Genomic DNA, 15,289 nt, shown 5'->3' with positions numbered 1-15,289 from the left:
TTGGTGGACCAAAGATCAGACTTTGCTTTGAGATGCAAAGTGCTAGATTCAGAGTGGGAGGTTCCTGAGACCAAGGCCACTGTCTTGTTTCCCATTTGATCCCCAGACTTGGCATGAAGCCTAGCACGAGAGTAAGTTCTCAATAAATATTTACTGAATTGAATTAATGGGGAACACTAGCTACAAGGGCACATTTTGTATTCTCTGTTAAAATGAACTCACAGATGAAAACCAAATGGATAAAAGCCAAAGCAGAGCTCGTTTGATTTTTACCCTTACAATAATCCTACCAAGAGGACCTGCCCTTTTCATATTTATGTTATGGATGGTAAAATCGAAGTTAGAGGGACTACGTTACTGACCTAAGGAAGGCTGGCAGCACATGTCTAGAACACGGGCCTTTTGATTATTAAATGTTTCCTGCAGAAAGTGCAAAATCTTCACCAAAAGTGGATCATGTAACTCTTAGGATCACACAGCTTGAGGCTGCTGTGTCCTTATTCCTCTATAATTGCTACACACTTGGCACAGAGGGGCTAATATGTCAACGATGTGAGTAGATGGATGTGAGATGAAAGGATTTCTCAGAAAAATAACTCATAAATTCTCCGTGGGCTGCTTGGACAAACCAGCTGCTACCGAAAGCTCTTCTCTCTGCCAGCAGACAGAGCAGTTGCATCCAAGATTAGCTTTCTGTAGGACTTAAGATTTCCTCCCCCAGAGCAAAATCCCGGAGGCCCATCCAGGTGCAGGGCAGCTGGTGCTCACGTTCGGCTCCCAGCCAGTGGCCAGTGCAGCCCACCTGGCCACAAAGTCGTATGATCAGATCGTCACCCTCTGCCAATTTTGCTTTCAGACTCACCCTAACAGAAAGAGCATCAGGGAGCAGGGACTGTCTTCACCTGAACTCCAACCTACGGGGTGCCTCACCCAGCACCGAGGCCCCGGCACGCCTTGGTACAACAGGAAGCACTTCTACCTTCTCTTGCTGATCCTTGCTTTAGACATTTTCCCGATAAACCCTACTCCAAAACCCATGCCTGGCGAAGACGTGGAATTCATCTGAGCCTTTGTACAGTCACAAACAGACCACTTAACTTGCGCGATGAAGGCGGTGTAACTGTGTTTTTCACATTTATGTATTAATTAATTAATTAATTTATTCTTATTTATTTTGGGGTCAGAGTCTCACTATGTTTCTTTGGGCAGAGTGCCATGGCCTCATAGCTCACAGCAATCTCAAACTCTTGGGTTCAAGTGATCTTTTTGCTTCAGTCTCCCGAATAGCTGGGACTACAGGCGACCACCACAATGCTGGGCTAGTTTTCTATTTTTAGTAGAGATGGGGGTCTCGCTCTTGTTCAGGGTGGTCTCGAACTCTTGAGCTCTGGCTAACTACATGCCTTGGCCTCCCAGAGTGCCAGGATTACAGGCATGAGCCACTGCGCCTAGCTGGATTTTTTTATTTTTATTTTTATTTTTTACATATACACATGTTAATTAGGTTTTCATTCTTTTTTGCCTTCACAAAATTAAAAAGACTTAAAATATAATAACAATAACAATGTTTAAGATAAGGATTAGAAACAAAAACCTTATAAAGAACAAACGAAAACACATTCAGAAATAATACAAACGAATGAAAATAAATACATTCAGAAAAGGAATCAGACAATTGCTACACCAAAATATTAAGCAATAATAATAATGCAAAGAAAGTAACATTCACAGTGTCAAGTAAGAGTATGTCTATTATAGAATCCTTTGACTCTGAGATTCAGTATGGAGTTATCAGTTAATTTCTTATTTTTTTTTAGTATCAGAATATAGACAACTAATATTTATAAATAAAAGTAAAAGATAATTTCAAAAAACAGATGCCTAGCTGGATTTTCAAATTTAACCTCAGCTTTCTTTCCTTTTTTGTCACACTTTCTCACTAGTCATTATAAACTTTTCTTCTGTGGTCTTTTCTGAAGCACAGTCTGATGCTATGATAGAGAACACTCAACATCTTGATCTTTGCAACCTTGTCCTGACCCCCTCCCGACTCCGAGTGGGGTTCCCTCCAAATTCCCAGTGATGGAATGTGTCTCTGAGCAGCACCGTTCTGGAGGCTGTGTCAGCCCAAGAGCTCCAGTTGTGAAGGGAGGTTTTATTTATGAAGAGGCCACAGGCCCCTGTTTCTCTTTCCACAGAGATGCGCTGTGGTTTCCAGCCTGAGCCTGCCACAGCTCAGGCTCTGCAAACCCAACTTGCTGAGTTTCCTGCCAGGGAGCAGGGACATGGCTCGCAGCCTTCTTTCCCAAGAGAGACAGGGATCAGGAGGAAGAGCTCAGGATCTGTCAGAATTGTTCTTTGTGTGTCAAGGGGAAAGAATTCTTGTGTGTTGTGTGTGTGTGTGTTCACAGCTTATAAGTGGGTTTGGTTTGGGGAAGGGCTTGTGGCAAATAAATAAGCCCCAAAGGGGAACAAATCTTACCTCAACTGCCGGAAGTCCCAAGGGACAGGATAGCAGCATTTGCATTCACTCTATCTGAGCAAGAACTATTTATTAACATATCTATTACCACCAGGGGGAGCGTGTGTGTGTGTGTGTGTGTGTGTGTGTGTGTGTGTGTGTGTGTGTGTTAATAGTTCCAGGCCCCTGGGACAGCAGAGAAGAATTCCAACTAGGCGGACAACATAATGGATTAACAGTCTGGGCTTATGGCTTTGGGTTCAAAGTCTAGCTGTCTCTCTGTTGAGACCCTTGGCAATGTATTAAATTCTCTAAGCCTGTTTATCTAGAAAAATAAGCAAACAAACAAAAAATCCCATCAGACTTTGTGCGTTGTCAAGGAGATGAAATGATGCCGGGTAAGGACTAGCGTAGTCCCGGCACGTAGCATGAGCAGTCACGAACATTAGCAAAATGGCTACGTCCCTATGATGTACTTCTGCTAGAGGCCAGAAAGTGCAAAAATGGGGTAGTATTTGCTCAGTTAAGTTGTGGGTGAACAATAGCTATACTTACATCTGTCTCTTGGTCTTTCTTGATCACCTAACATCTCAGTTTCCTTAACTGTCTCAGTTTACCCTATTGTTCCTAAAGAAATTATTATTATTATTATGATTATTTTTTGTGGTTTTTGGCCAGGGCTGGGTTTGAACCCGCCACCTCTGGCATATGGGGTCGGCACCCTATTCCTTTGAGACATAGGTGCCACTCCCTAAAGAAATTATTAACATCTTCTTTCTCTCTCAAAAATATCCTGATTTTGGGTGATATATATTATGTTGTAAGGTCAGCCCATCTCTTGGGGTTGGTACAAATTTAAGTCTCTTTTCAAATATAGAAAAGATGGTGGTTCTAAGGCAAAGTCATTTTCAGTACACACAATAACGAGAACTGTAACAAGGAAAGTCAGATGGAAATCTTCAGTTTCAGAAATGGTGCTTCCAAGGGTTTTCTTTCTGTAATGCAAACTGGAATGTCTTTGTGTCATAGCAAGTAGTATTTTGGAAAGCTTAGAAGAATCTTGCTACACAATTTACATTTTATATGGTCGGCCCTTGTTTGCTAGAGTTAAGTATAAGCAAGCTAGAAATACCCCCAGGAAACACACACGCACAGAGAGAGCACACGTTTTTTATGCTGCTGAAACCCTCCTCTTCTTTTTCCCACCTCACTTTGTGTTCCTGGGGAGCGTGCATCTTCTACAAAGTGGTGTGAATGAGAAATCTAATAATACTCGGAGCTAGAGGAGCTGTCAGAGCCTGTTCACCCTAATATTGTTCAGCCATGTTAAGATACAACAGAAAGGAAGCCTTCAAGGAGCGGGAGGGGCACTCTTAGCTTCGTCGGCACCAACTGAAGAGACGTGAACTGGTGTAAGTGCCACATGTTATCAAGCCGTGTCAGTGATGTGTACCACAGCAGACAGAAAGAGACAATGAACACACGTGGCTGCCACGCCTTACTGGTGTATGGAAGAATGCCTCATCCCAGCAGGTGCGGTGGAAATTCAGCCTCATCCCAGCAGGTGTCATGGAAATGTGGGGCTCCCGCGGCAGGCCAGTTACTAGGTCTGTAAGTTCTCACTTCCTGAGGAGAGGAATGTCTATTCTTGTCATTACTCATGCTGCACATCATGTGTTAGCTATCCCCTCTCCTTCCCCCTTCTAAGAACAGGCACTGGGCTGTGACAGAAACACTGACATATGCCACCTCCTGGTACACGGTCCAAAGGCAATGGGGATAGTGAGCCCCAGAGGGATGAGACTGGACAAGTGAGTGTCTCTGCTGTGTCAGCGGCCCCAGCAGGAGCCAAGCCAGATTTCATGGGAAGTTATGAAGACAAAGTCAGATCTTATCCTTTCAGTACAGCACCATTAGGTCTCAAGATCAACACATTCTAACCCACGTCTGGTGACTCTGGATAGTGGCATGATTTATTGTCAGCCCCAGGTCGGCTGCCTTTGATATTCTACCCACTCACATATTTGCATATTCAGAAGCTGTACGAGCACAAAAATATTAAAATGAAATCCACTACAGGTTACAGTAGAATGACATGTAATTTATTCATATAACTGACAATTCGGCAGTACTTAAAATTCATTTAAATAAGCCAGTGATTACACAAACATCTGGTAATACTAAAACTGATAGTCAGAGGTATAAAATACCATGGGTATGAAATGCCATGGTAAATACTATTCAACAGACTACAATCATAATTCCAAACTAAATCATGGTTTTTAAAATAAATTTTAGCAGTTTTGGAATGATTTGACTTTTCCCCTTCCAAGCAATTTACTTTGTTCAGTGACACAAGATAAGGTCATTCTTTTCAAGAAATATTGCACTGTCACATAACTTAGGTTGCTCTCTTGTGACACATTTTCTTGCAAATTGTTTTTTAATATGGCTCCTTGACATAGAAAACAAACCAGTCAGCACTTGGTTCCCCAAGCAAAGGTGCCTGGATCAGAACAGTGCGAGTGTGTAACTGAGTTCAGTAAGAGGCAGGCAGTGAAAAACCTTTTGCAGCTTTTGAAATACGTTTACTTCTTTTCTTAGGCTCCATGCATCATAAACATGTTTAGGCATCCAAGCCCATGAAATTATGAGAATAAACTAATTTGATATCCAAATGACTATGACACAATTGTGACTGGGGTGGGGGGTAAGTCACAGTATAATTCTGCAGTACTTCAAACAAAAACAGCTCCTACCTAAAGTTACTTCTTGTAAGCCTCGTTATGTTTTCATGAAGCACAGCTATGTTTGCAGGAACAGTTTGGCGTATCATGTGTCTGTCTGTATTATTTTAAAGTCTTACACTTTATCAGAATGAGGTCCAAGCATGAAGTCGGCTTGAAAAGCTAGCAGCAGTAGTGATGAAACATTATCAATAAATTAAAAGGCTTTCACAGAACAAGATTCAGCTAAAACTCTTACATACAAAATACAGCTAGAGAAATACAATTCTTTAATGCTGAATTATGAGGGGGAGGAAAAAAATCTAAAAAAATAGAAAACTCTCTCCATACTTGGCTATCAAGGCAAGATGTAACACTGCACGATGCCACAATAGAGCAGTGACTGGATGAAAGACACTCCAGAAACAGTGGTATCTGGGGATCTTGGAATTAGGACCAAGAGATGAAAATACTGTACCAAAAGGCATGCATGCAACCACTGTGTGCATTCCATGTGAGCTGTGACCTAAGCAGAAATCTAACAGGATGATGAGGCAGTGTTCCAGGGGGCCCATTAACTCCAGCGTGGCGACTACATGTTGATTAGACCTTCCGAGGCGGCAAAATGTGGGCACAGCGCCATGTCTGGGTTCTGCAGCTGTTTGATGACTCTCTTACGGAATTTCTCTCGCACACGATTAAATTCCATTATGTCCATGGGATCTTCTTCAATCCAAAACTTATGAAATTCATGCATCAAATAGCCTGTTAGAGATAATAAAATGCTAAGAACACAGGAGAAAACACAGGAGAAAAATCCCATTCAACATCATCCTGAATGCTGAAGGAGATGTTGGAGCAAACCTTGGCATCCATTAAGCTTAAGAAGACATCAAAATATAGCAAATAACACTGTTTTCAGATTATTCTTTAAGACCAACACAGTAGAGGCTGCTACTCCGCAAGGTTTTTGCAACTGGCCCTGGAATTACTCTCTTCTCAAACAGGAAGACAAATCAATTCTGCTGTTTCTTGAATATGAATCACTTTGGGAACAAACTCTGAAAGGCTGACAGTAACTACTTTATCCTTCTTCTCCTAATTAAATTAACATAACGTTCAAAATTATTCTACTCAGCTTTTTTTCTCTTGATATTTGGTTTAACTAAAGTTTTAAATTACTCTGACAAATCAAACAAATGCATTCTGACAATCTATTATGAGACAATAAAAATTGTAAATCAACTTTGAACAACAAAGACTGGTCATTAAACTACATGAAATTGTTAATAAGACTTTCTTGCTCTGAAACATAATTTCATATTGAAGTGCTTTTGTGTCTCAAAAATGTTATCTATCAGTGATCTAGATTGGAAAAAGTGGGGGGGGTAAATATTAAATATTTGAAATAAGAACTTATTCATTGCGTTCTGTTCTCCACTGTGCTCTTTGCTCTCCACCATATTTGTGGTCTATTTTTAAGCACCACTTTTAGAATTGAAATGTGAATTCAATTCACATTTGATATATATATATATATATTTTTTGCAGTTTTTGGCTGGGGGTGGGTTTGAACCCACCACCTCCAGCACATGGGGCCGGCGCCCTAGTCCTTTGAGCCACAGGCGCTGCCCCACATTTGATATTTTTATGAAATAAACTCATTGTAAGCTCAGGTGCATCTATCCATCAGAATAAAAACATTTAAGGAAATAATCATAGTTAACAAAGAAAAGAAATGGTAAGAAAGGCAAGTGTTATGCCAGTTTTTCTTTGTCTTAATGTTAGAAGGCAGTAGAAGGAGCTGGGATTCTTCAGCCAGAAATCTGGTTTGAATCCTTGCTGTTCCCCGCCACATGTAAATGGAAATGGGAAGGAACAGGCAGTGGACATTATGGGCGGGGGGGGGGGGGGAATTTGGAAGAAACATACTCAATTCTAACAGTTAAAGAAACATCAGAGCATCAGTAGCTTTTGCTTTTGTGATAACTAGCTTTGTCTGGGAAACCTTCAGCACAGTGCTATAAAGTGATTTTTAAAAATCATTATTCATATTTCACCATAATAGAAACCCAGAAATGACCTTCCCTGTCCCCAACACACATGCCAGTTGCAGGTTCACATCCACAGACTCACCCCTCTGATTACTCATCGCGCGTCACCTTGCTAAGTCTGCCTGTACGTCTTTAAGCAAGTGGTCTCTCCACAGACACAAGGGGAGAAGTCAGAGAATTTTGTTACTTTGAATTTCTTTTGGGTTGACTGTTGTATTTCTAGCCTGTCTGGGGGCCCTCCACATACAATAACTGACATGACTCCTTTTAATCCTTCTTTTTTTGTGAGATATTTTAATAATTATTTAAACTCAATATATAAGATACATTAAAATTATGAATGAGATTGTTGCATTATTTTTGTTTCAGGTTTTCAAAATCCAGTATGTATTTTATACTTAATGGCACCTTTCATTTGGACTAGCCACATCCAGTGCTCAGCGGCCACGTGGAGCTAGCAGCTAGCATATTCGTTTAGGGAGGAAGACCTAAGTTTTTATTTATTTATTTTTAAGTACTTCTGACAGGGACACACCAGCCATCACCCAACTGACCTCCTGGTTACACAATCCAGGGTCTACTACCACTGTCACTGGAACATGGTTACACCAGAAAAGCCTCAGATCAGAGGCGTCAGCCACCCTATGAGCCATCTGCCATATATCTGCTCTCCGGACACTTATTCTCTGAGGTGGCATCCAGGCTTGAACTTCTCTGTTGATACCTGACTGTTCTAGGAGAAACTTGATCTTAAAAGGTTCTTCCTCATGTGGGGCCAAAACCTACTGCCCTCTATTTCATAGAACACATCCAACCTTTCTTTGTCTCGGGTATGTGAAGTGTGCCGTGTGCCCTCCGCTCGTCTCTTTTCCAGGGTGAGCATCTCTTTTTTTCTCACTATTTCTCACAAGCTGTGATTTGGAGTCTGCTTTATCATCTAGTTCTTTTAATGCACATCAACAGAAACATGTTTTCTCTGATCTCAGTATCTTATTCTCCCAAACGAATTCAACCATCTGTCCATATCAGTGACTGGGAAAACTAAAAGAGTCCAAGAATGGTCTGAGGTGCTTGTAAGAAATACAGATCTTTCCAGATTTAACCAGACGTGGAGTTCAGTAACATGGATCTCATGCCACTAATGTTGAGAACCTTTGGTCTAGAAGAGGCTCTCTTTTTAAGTAAATTCCTTTAGCTTCCTTTTAAGGGACTTTACTTAAATTTCCTTCTATTACAATTTTTATGGTTCTAAAAGAGATCTATGATAATTTATAATTTCTTCTTACTATATAAAATACATACATAATTTTCCTGACTGGTCTCTGAGCTCAAATGAAGAGGCCTGAGCTATTTTGTATGTAGAGTCTGGTTTCCAACACTGTGAATTAAAATCATCCATGATGCATCTCATTAATACTCCTATGGCAATGACAAACAGTCATTTTGAGAAAAAAAATTTTTAATGAAGATTTTACTTTTCTGCAATGTACATAAAAATGTTTGGCAGGCCCAGGCTGGAGTTGAACCCACCAGCTCAGATGTATGTGGCTGGCGCCTTAGCTGCTTGAGCCACAGGTGCCGAGCCCATATTACGTGATCTTAATCAAAATGCAGAAATGGTGGCCTGGCTCCCAACGTACATATTGTAATCATAAAAGATCATTTAGAGAAATTACAGAGTCTTCAAAAGTTCATTTGGTCAGTTGGTCAGTTGACCCTTCTGTTCACAGATCTGTAACAGACACAGGAGGAGGCGCTGAGGATGAGGGAAAGGTGAAGCCCTCGTGCTCCCTGCTTCTCAGCAGACAGGTGGAGACCCTCAGCTGGGGATTTGTTAACTGAAAATGCTAACAGAGTGTCACAGAAAGAAGAGGGAGAAAACAGAGGCCAGGCTGCTGTTCACCTGGTGGTTCTCAACCCTCCTAATGCCGTGACCCTTTAATACAGCTCTTTGTGATGTGGTGACCCCCAACCATAAAATATTTTCGTTGCTACTTCATAATTGTAATTTTGCTACTGTTATGAATCGTAAGGTAAATATCTGATATGCAGGAAACCCCCAAAGGAGCGGCAACCTATAGTTGAGAACCGCTGGCTTACACCATCTCATTCATCTTCTAACAGCTTGGGAAGTAGGTAATACAAACCCTGTGTCTCCGTTTTGCAAACAAGGACAGTGGACTCAGACAAGATACTGGAGTGGCAAACAATTACAGCTGCAGCTGGACACCAGGACCTGAAACCAACTGACTTCCCACCACAGCAACAGGCTGCCTTCCAGTGCATTCTGCTCCTCTGGTTCTTATTCCTACTGAATAGGTCCTTCTTTGCGGGGATAGAGAAAAAAATAATTTCTTTTCCTCTTCTGGCCATTGTGCTTTCCTCCTGCTTGTCACCCCTAACCTCACTCCACTTCAGCGGAGCTTTAGACTGAATGCAATTTTTGTGACATACTGCCTCAGCCTGTATCAGTGAACACTGAATAATACTGTGAAGTCAGAAGGATACAGTATTATATTCTCATATTCAACCTAGTGGAAATACTTGTTTTGAATAGTAATTTGGCTTTCCAACTCAAGCCCGCAGCGTATCTGCTGCTGCCTGAATGTCTCTTGGTTTTGCTTTGCTGCATCCAGTTATTAGAGAGCAGGGCACAGGGAAGGCGTGCAGCACCAATCGTGTCCAGTGGAAGAATAGAGAGTCTAGGGCACTTCCCCTAGACAGGACTGAGTCCCCCTGCTACTCCCAGTCCATAGGGGGATTGCTGCTGTTTCCAAAAGCTGGTGACAGCCTTAGGAAATAAGTAATCTGCTTGTCCATCGGGGCCAGGATTCTCTTGGAGGCGTAACAATTCAAGCCAACGTTAAACTTTTCCAGAGAAACTAGATTTCTATTCTCCTTGCAAAGAACATCATCCAATATTTTAGCTTCTCATCCATCCACCCATCCAACAGTTACTGAGCTCCTACTATCTACCAGCTGAGAATACAGCAGTGAACAAAACAAATAATCCTGCCCTTAAATACCAGCTCTTTAGGATTCTAACTCTGATCCTTTCCTGGGTGAGCTCCCTGCACGTGGCTCTGATATTGTTTTCAGTGCTGACAAATCCCAAATCTGTAGCACAAATCCTTCTAACTCTTCAGAGCTCTGGAGCTTCACATTAGAATGCCCACTCTGCAGCTCCAGATGTATTTCCCTGGAGGAATTCACCCTCAGTGAGCCCAAACGAAACTCATTCCATTCCCCTTAGAACGGTTTCCCTGATTTCCCTCGAGAGCACTGTAAATACAGAGTAAGTGTAAAAGGCCAGGGAAGCACAGCAAAGGGTTGCACTGTCTGTATGTTTATGCTCCCGATGTGGTTTGCAAAGCTCTTCTGGATCAGCCCCTAGTACAGGCTCTTACATTTCCAATGTCATCTCTCCTCACCTGCCTCTTACATCCTACGGTCTATTTCTTGAATCCACATATTCTCTTGCTTTGTGGCCTTTGCTGGACCACTCAGCCACCATTGCTTTGTTTTCTGCCACCCGTCCTTCAGGTCTCCATCAAAGGGGTGTTTGCTTTGGGGAGGGTTCCCTGACTCCCAGACTGGGTGAGCTGCACCAGCCATTACCCTTTCAATTTTTAAAATCAGAATCTTTACTTTTTCAATCACAAAATTCTTCCCACTATATTTCAATTATTTCTTTAGATGCCTATCTTCCTTGGTGCAGAACCTGATCTGTAGTAAAATCTCAACAATACAGGTGCCCCAACGATTGGCCACAAAGTTGCCATACATAGGGAAAATGGGAAATTATAGCTAAATGTACCTTTGTTTATAGGTACATTTTTTGGAAGAATTAAAAACAAGTTTTAATATCCTCATCTGCAGCTCCTATTTTTTTTGTTCTTTTAATTTCAGATTAACAGGGGGGTACATATGATCAGGTTGTATAGTTTGCTTGTGGAGGTTAAAGTCCGAGTTGCAAGTGTGTCCTTCACCCAGGGAGGGTACAACAGACACGGTAGGTGGGACTTTACCTGCCCTTTCCCCTTGAATTTCACTGAGTTCTCCTCTCACATGAGCATGGAGGTGTTCATCTACCAGTTCCAATTTAGCACCAAGAAAGCACATGTGATGTTCCTTTTTTCCGGGTTGTGACACTTCACTTAGAGCTGTCTCCAGTTCCATTCAGGTTTATTTAGAAAACAGTCATTACAAATTTTTACTAAATATTTACAAAATATTCTCAATGGGTTAGCCACCTCTTTGTAAAATTTTGTAATGAATATTTTGTGTGGTGACTTTGTGGGTGACCCTTGGGACACCCTGTATTGTTGGAAAGAAGACGATCGTCTGGTTGTTGGGGTGGGAGAAGCAATAATGTGTTGAAGGGACAACTTACGTTTCCCATTAACAAGTATAAAGCATAAGTGTTTTAAAATTTCCTTTTCATTTTTATCTGAGTTACATATACATGTAATTCAGAGTCAAATATTTAACAAGTTTTAACAAGTCTTATTACAAAAATTAAAAATCCAAACCAAATAAACAAAAAGTAGCAGCATATCTTGCCCTAATTCTTGGTTCCTTAAAGCAACATTTCAATGCTGTAAGTTGATTGCTTTAATTATTTATTTCCATAACTCTAAAATAAGATGGTTTTCATTGCTTGTATTTTTTAAACTTCTCTTTATAAATATTTAAACATTTATTGAAGATTCATCATCCTTTCACCCACTCCAGCCACACGTCACTTACTTTCTCACACATTCCTTTACCCAGTATTAATAACTGCCTTAATTGTTAATTTGCTCAGTTTTCTACTTAATTTAATCCTAAACTATCTCCTACATATGCCACTGTTCACTCAATGTGTTTGAACATGGTAGATATTCTGTCCATTTCAAATTCTTCAAAGTCTCCTAGAGCCCCCTGATCTTCTGAAATGCAATTTGTGATTTGCAGTCTATTGTACGGATATCATCTTGGCTTTTCCTTCACCCTTCTCCTGCAGTGTCTCTTCACTACTTCCCATTTTCTAGATCTCCTTTATCCATTCAGGATTACTTTCTTATTTTGTGGAAACATACCCTTCCAGAGCTTTCCGATAAAGGTACAGGGAAGTAAAATATTTAAGACTTTGCATTTGAAAAAATGTCTTTATATTCTATTCCCATAATTAATTGGTAGTTAGAATTCTAATCCAGAAATCATATTCCCTTAAAAAATATTCTATTAATTTTTAAAGACATTATTCCACCCCCTTCTAGAATACAATGTTGATGTGGAGAAGTGCAAAGTCATCTTCATTCTCAATTCTTTATGTGACAGCTTTATAAATTTTCAGGATCACCTCTTTCTAGTGTCATAAAATTTCATAATGACATTAATCTTGGTGGGTCTATATTAATCTTTAATTTGGTGCCTACTACTTTAAATACGAAAACTCATCCTTCAGTTCTGAAATTTTTTCTTGATTCATTTTTTTGATTCCCTCCCCTCTTCTTAGTTTTCATTGTTCTATTTCTGGCATTTCTATTATTCAAACGTAAGACTTCCAGGAAGGGTCCTTTACTTTTTCAACCCTTTTTTTTTTACAGACAGAGTCTCACTTTGTTGCCCTGGGTGGAGTGCTGTGGTGTCACAGCTCACAGCAACCTCCAACTTCTGGGCTTAGAAGATTCTCTTGCCTCAGCCTCCCGAGTAGCTGGGACTGCAGGTGCCTGCTACAATGCCTGGCTATTTTTTTGTTGCAGTTCTGCCGGGGCCGGGTTTGAACCCACCATCTTTGGTATATGGGGCTGGTGCCCTACTCACTGAGCCACAGGCACTGCCCCAACCTTTTTTTTTTTGTTTGTTTGTTTTTTGTTTTTCATCTACATCTTTTTCTTCTACTTTCTAGGAGAGTTTTTCGACTTTATCTTCTAATCTCTTTTTGGAGATTTCATTTCTGCTAAAACACAGATCTGGGAATCAACTGAGGGTGCCTCCAGAACCTGCACTCTCAAATGCTAGGCCACGAGGAATAGAGAAAGAAAAACACTTGAGTCAGACCAGGTACTGATACGCTGGATATTGTGCAAGAGCTGGGAAAGAGAAAATCCACAATAATTTCCTCCCGAAAATACAAATGCAGAATGAGAAAACAAGGTCAAAACCAAAGGAGGAAGTTCAAGGCTCCCAAAGCAGTCAAATCACAAAGGTCTCACAGCTGCAGCCCTTGTGTGGAATGTTCTAAAGCAGCGGTTCTCAACCTGTGGGTCGCAACCCACAGGAACTATATTAAAGGGCCACGGCATTAGGAAGGTTGAGAACCACTGTAAAAGAAACCTATGTTGATAATTAAGCAGTGGGACACTTACAGAAGGTCTGTTGGAAGTGAGACAACGTTGGAGCTTCTGGGGCAATATTGTAGAAATGGGTTTTTAGAGCTCCGCTCACCAGTAGATTATACGCCAGGTCAGTAATATTGATGCCCACAATTGCAAATGAGTACCTGTGAAGTTAAACCACAAAACCAACCAGGTGTCACAAATGGGAAATGAGTAATTCAAATCACGCTCATCTGATTTTTAAATTACTATTAAATTATCAGAGTGGCAGGCTGTTGCTCTTTCTACCCTCTCAAAACTTTGACTTTTGTGACTTACTAGAAAATTTCAGTATTACATTATCAAGAGAATTGAGAGTTCAGGTGCTACATCTTGGTAATTCTGTTTCCAAACATGGTAAGACAAAATTCAAAGTGGACAAAGCTTTATAGACAAGGATATTTGTCACTGCATTATTTATAATGGAAACAACATGGAAACCATTTAGATCTCCTAAAAAAGATGACAAATGAAATACATTGGTGTAATCTTATATATGACATATTACAGCTGATTAAAACTATATTTTTAAAGAATAAGCAGGATGTAAAACGTGGTAGAACAAGCTGAATTTCATTAAACATACACAGATCTGCATGGACAAAAGGCTAGCATGAAATGCCACAAAATATGAATGGGTATGCCAGAGTAAAAAGATTAATATTAATGCGTATGCCAGAATAAAAAGACTGAGTGGTTTTTTGATTACTTCCCCATATTTTCTGAATCTTGTATAATAAATCATATTACTTTTAAGATGAGAAAAACTTTGAAAAGTACCTTAACACAGTCTATATTTTCTAGTTCCTTTCTTACATGTTTACTAAAAATTAAAAGAAACAAGTTCTTAATTTCTCTTTGCCAATATAAATCCAGCACAGAAAAAAAGGTTTTTGTTCAGTAATATTTTTAGATGAAATAGGGCATCATAAAAAATTTTTTCCAAAGTAAATTTTTATCCAGTAGCCCACCACTTGATAGAAATCCTTAAAAGAAAACCACCAAACACCCAATTCTAAATGAATTCTGAAAATTATTTTCATACAATTATAACTTTCTACCTTTTATGTTGGTCAGAGGCAAAGTAATATCACACAATCATACAGATAAATGCCAAAACATAGAATACTTTTTAAAATTCACCTGGATTTTATATTTATATCAGGAGTAGTGAAATTGCATCATTTTTTGTTTTTCATGGTGCTCTTAGGACATTTCTATTTTGGTTCTGGTCCAGACTGATAATCTTTACAGAGGAGATCCCATACTCACCCAATTGCTTTATCCATCCTTTTCTTTTCCCATTCTGCTTTGCTGAATTTGCTGAATAGATGAATGAATAAGTAAATAAGATTTTATCTTTGATTGGTACTTTTCTCTTTTAATGCTTATATTGAAACTGTTAACCATATGCAGAGATATCTGTAATCAGTTATCTAACACTAATCAACTTAAATGTTGTCCAGTTAAAAAGCCACAGTACAATTTACGTGAAGCTCAGAAGTGGTGTTACTTAAGGCCATGCTATTATACGCACCCACTATTCACTTTTGTACGGTCACGGGAGACAGCCCCAAAGGCCTGGCATCAAGATCCTCTTTCACACCGTCGTTAGTTTCAAGTGCCTCCTCCCTGAAACCTGGACTGGCCTCTCTCCCCTTTAACCTAATGCTCCCTCACCAGCTC

At 40.2% G+C, this 15,289-nt stretch overlaps 1 protein-coding gene across 2 annotated transcripts in view; it reads right to left on the bottom strand.

Annotated features, from left to right (window-relative positions):
- Positions 1-4,540: 4,540 nt before the first annotated feature.
- ELMOD1 (ELMO domain containing 1) overlaps positions 4,541-15,289 on the bottom strand; it is a 68,361-nt gene continuing 57,612 nt past the window's right edge. For both annotated transcript variants that reach the window (XM_053595679.1, XM_053595680.1), the window contains 3 exons: positions 14,876-14,926; positions 13,595-13,728; positions 4,541-5,952 (listed from right to left, as the gene is read on the bottom strand). In XM_053595679.1, coding sequence (XP_053451654.1) covers positions 5,780-5,952; positions 13,595-13,728; positions 14,876-14,926 — 358 coding nt within the window. In that variant the 3' untranslated portion in view covers positions 4,541-5,779. The remainder of the gene's footprint in view (positions 5,953-13,594; positions 13,729-14,875; positions 14,927-15,289) is intronic.

The sequence above is a fragment of the Nycticebus coucang genome, chromosome 6, assembly GCF_027406575.1.
Source record: "Nycticebus coucang isolate mNycCou1 chromosome 6, mNycCou1.pri, whole genome shotgun sequence".
Taxonomy (NCBI): Eukaryota; Metazoa; Chordata; class Mammalia; order Primates; family Lorisidae; genus Nycticebus; species Nycticebus coucang.
Note: the sequence above shows the minus strand (reverse complement) of the source record. Positions and strands in the feature narration are given on the sequence as shown.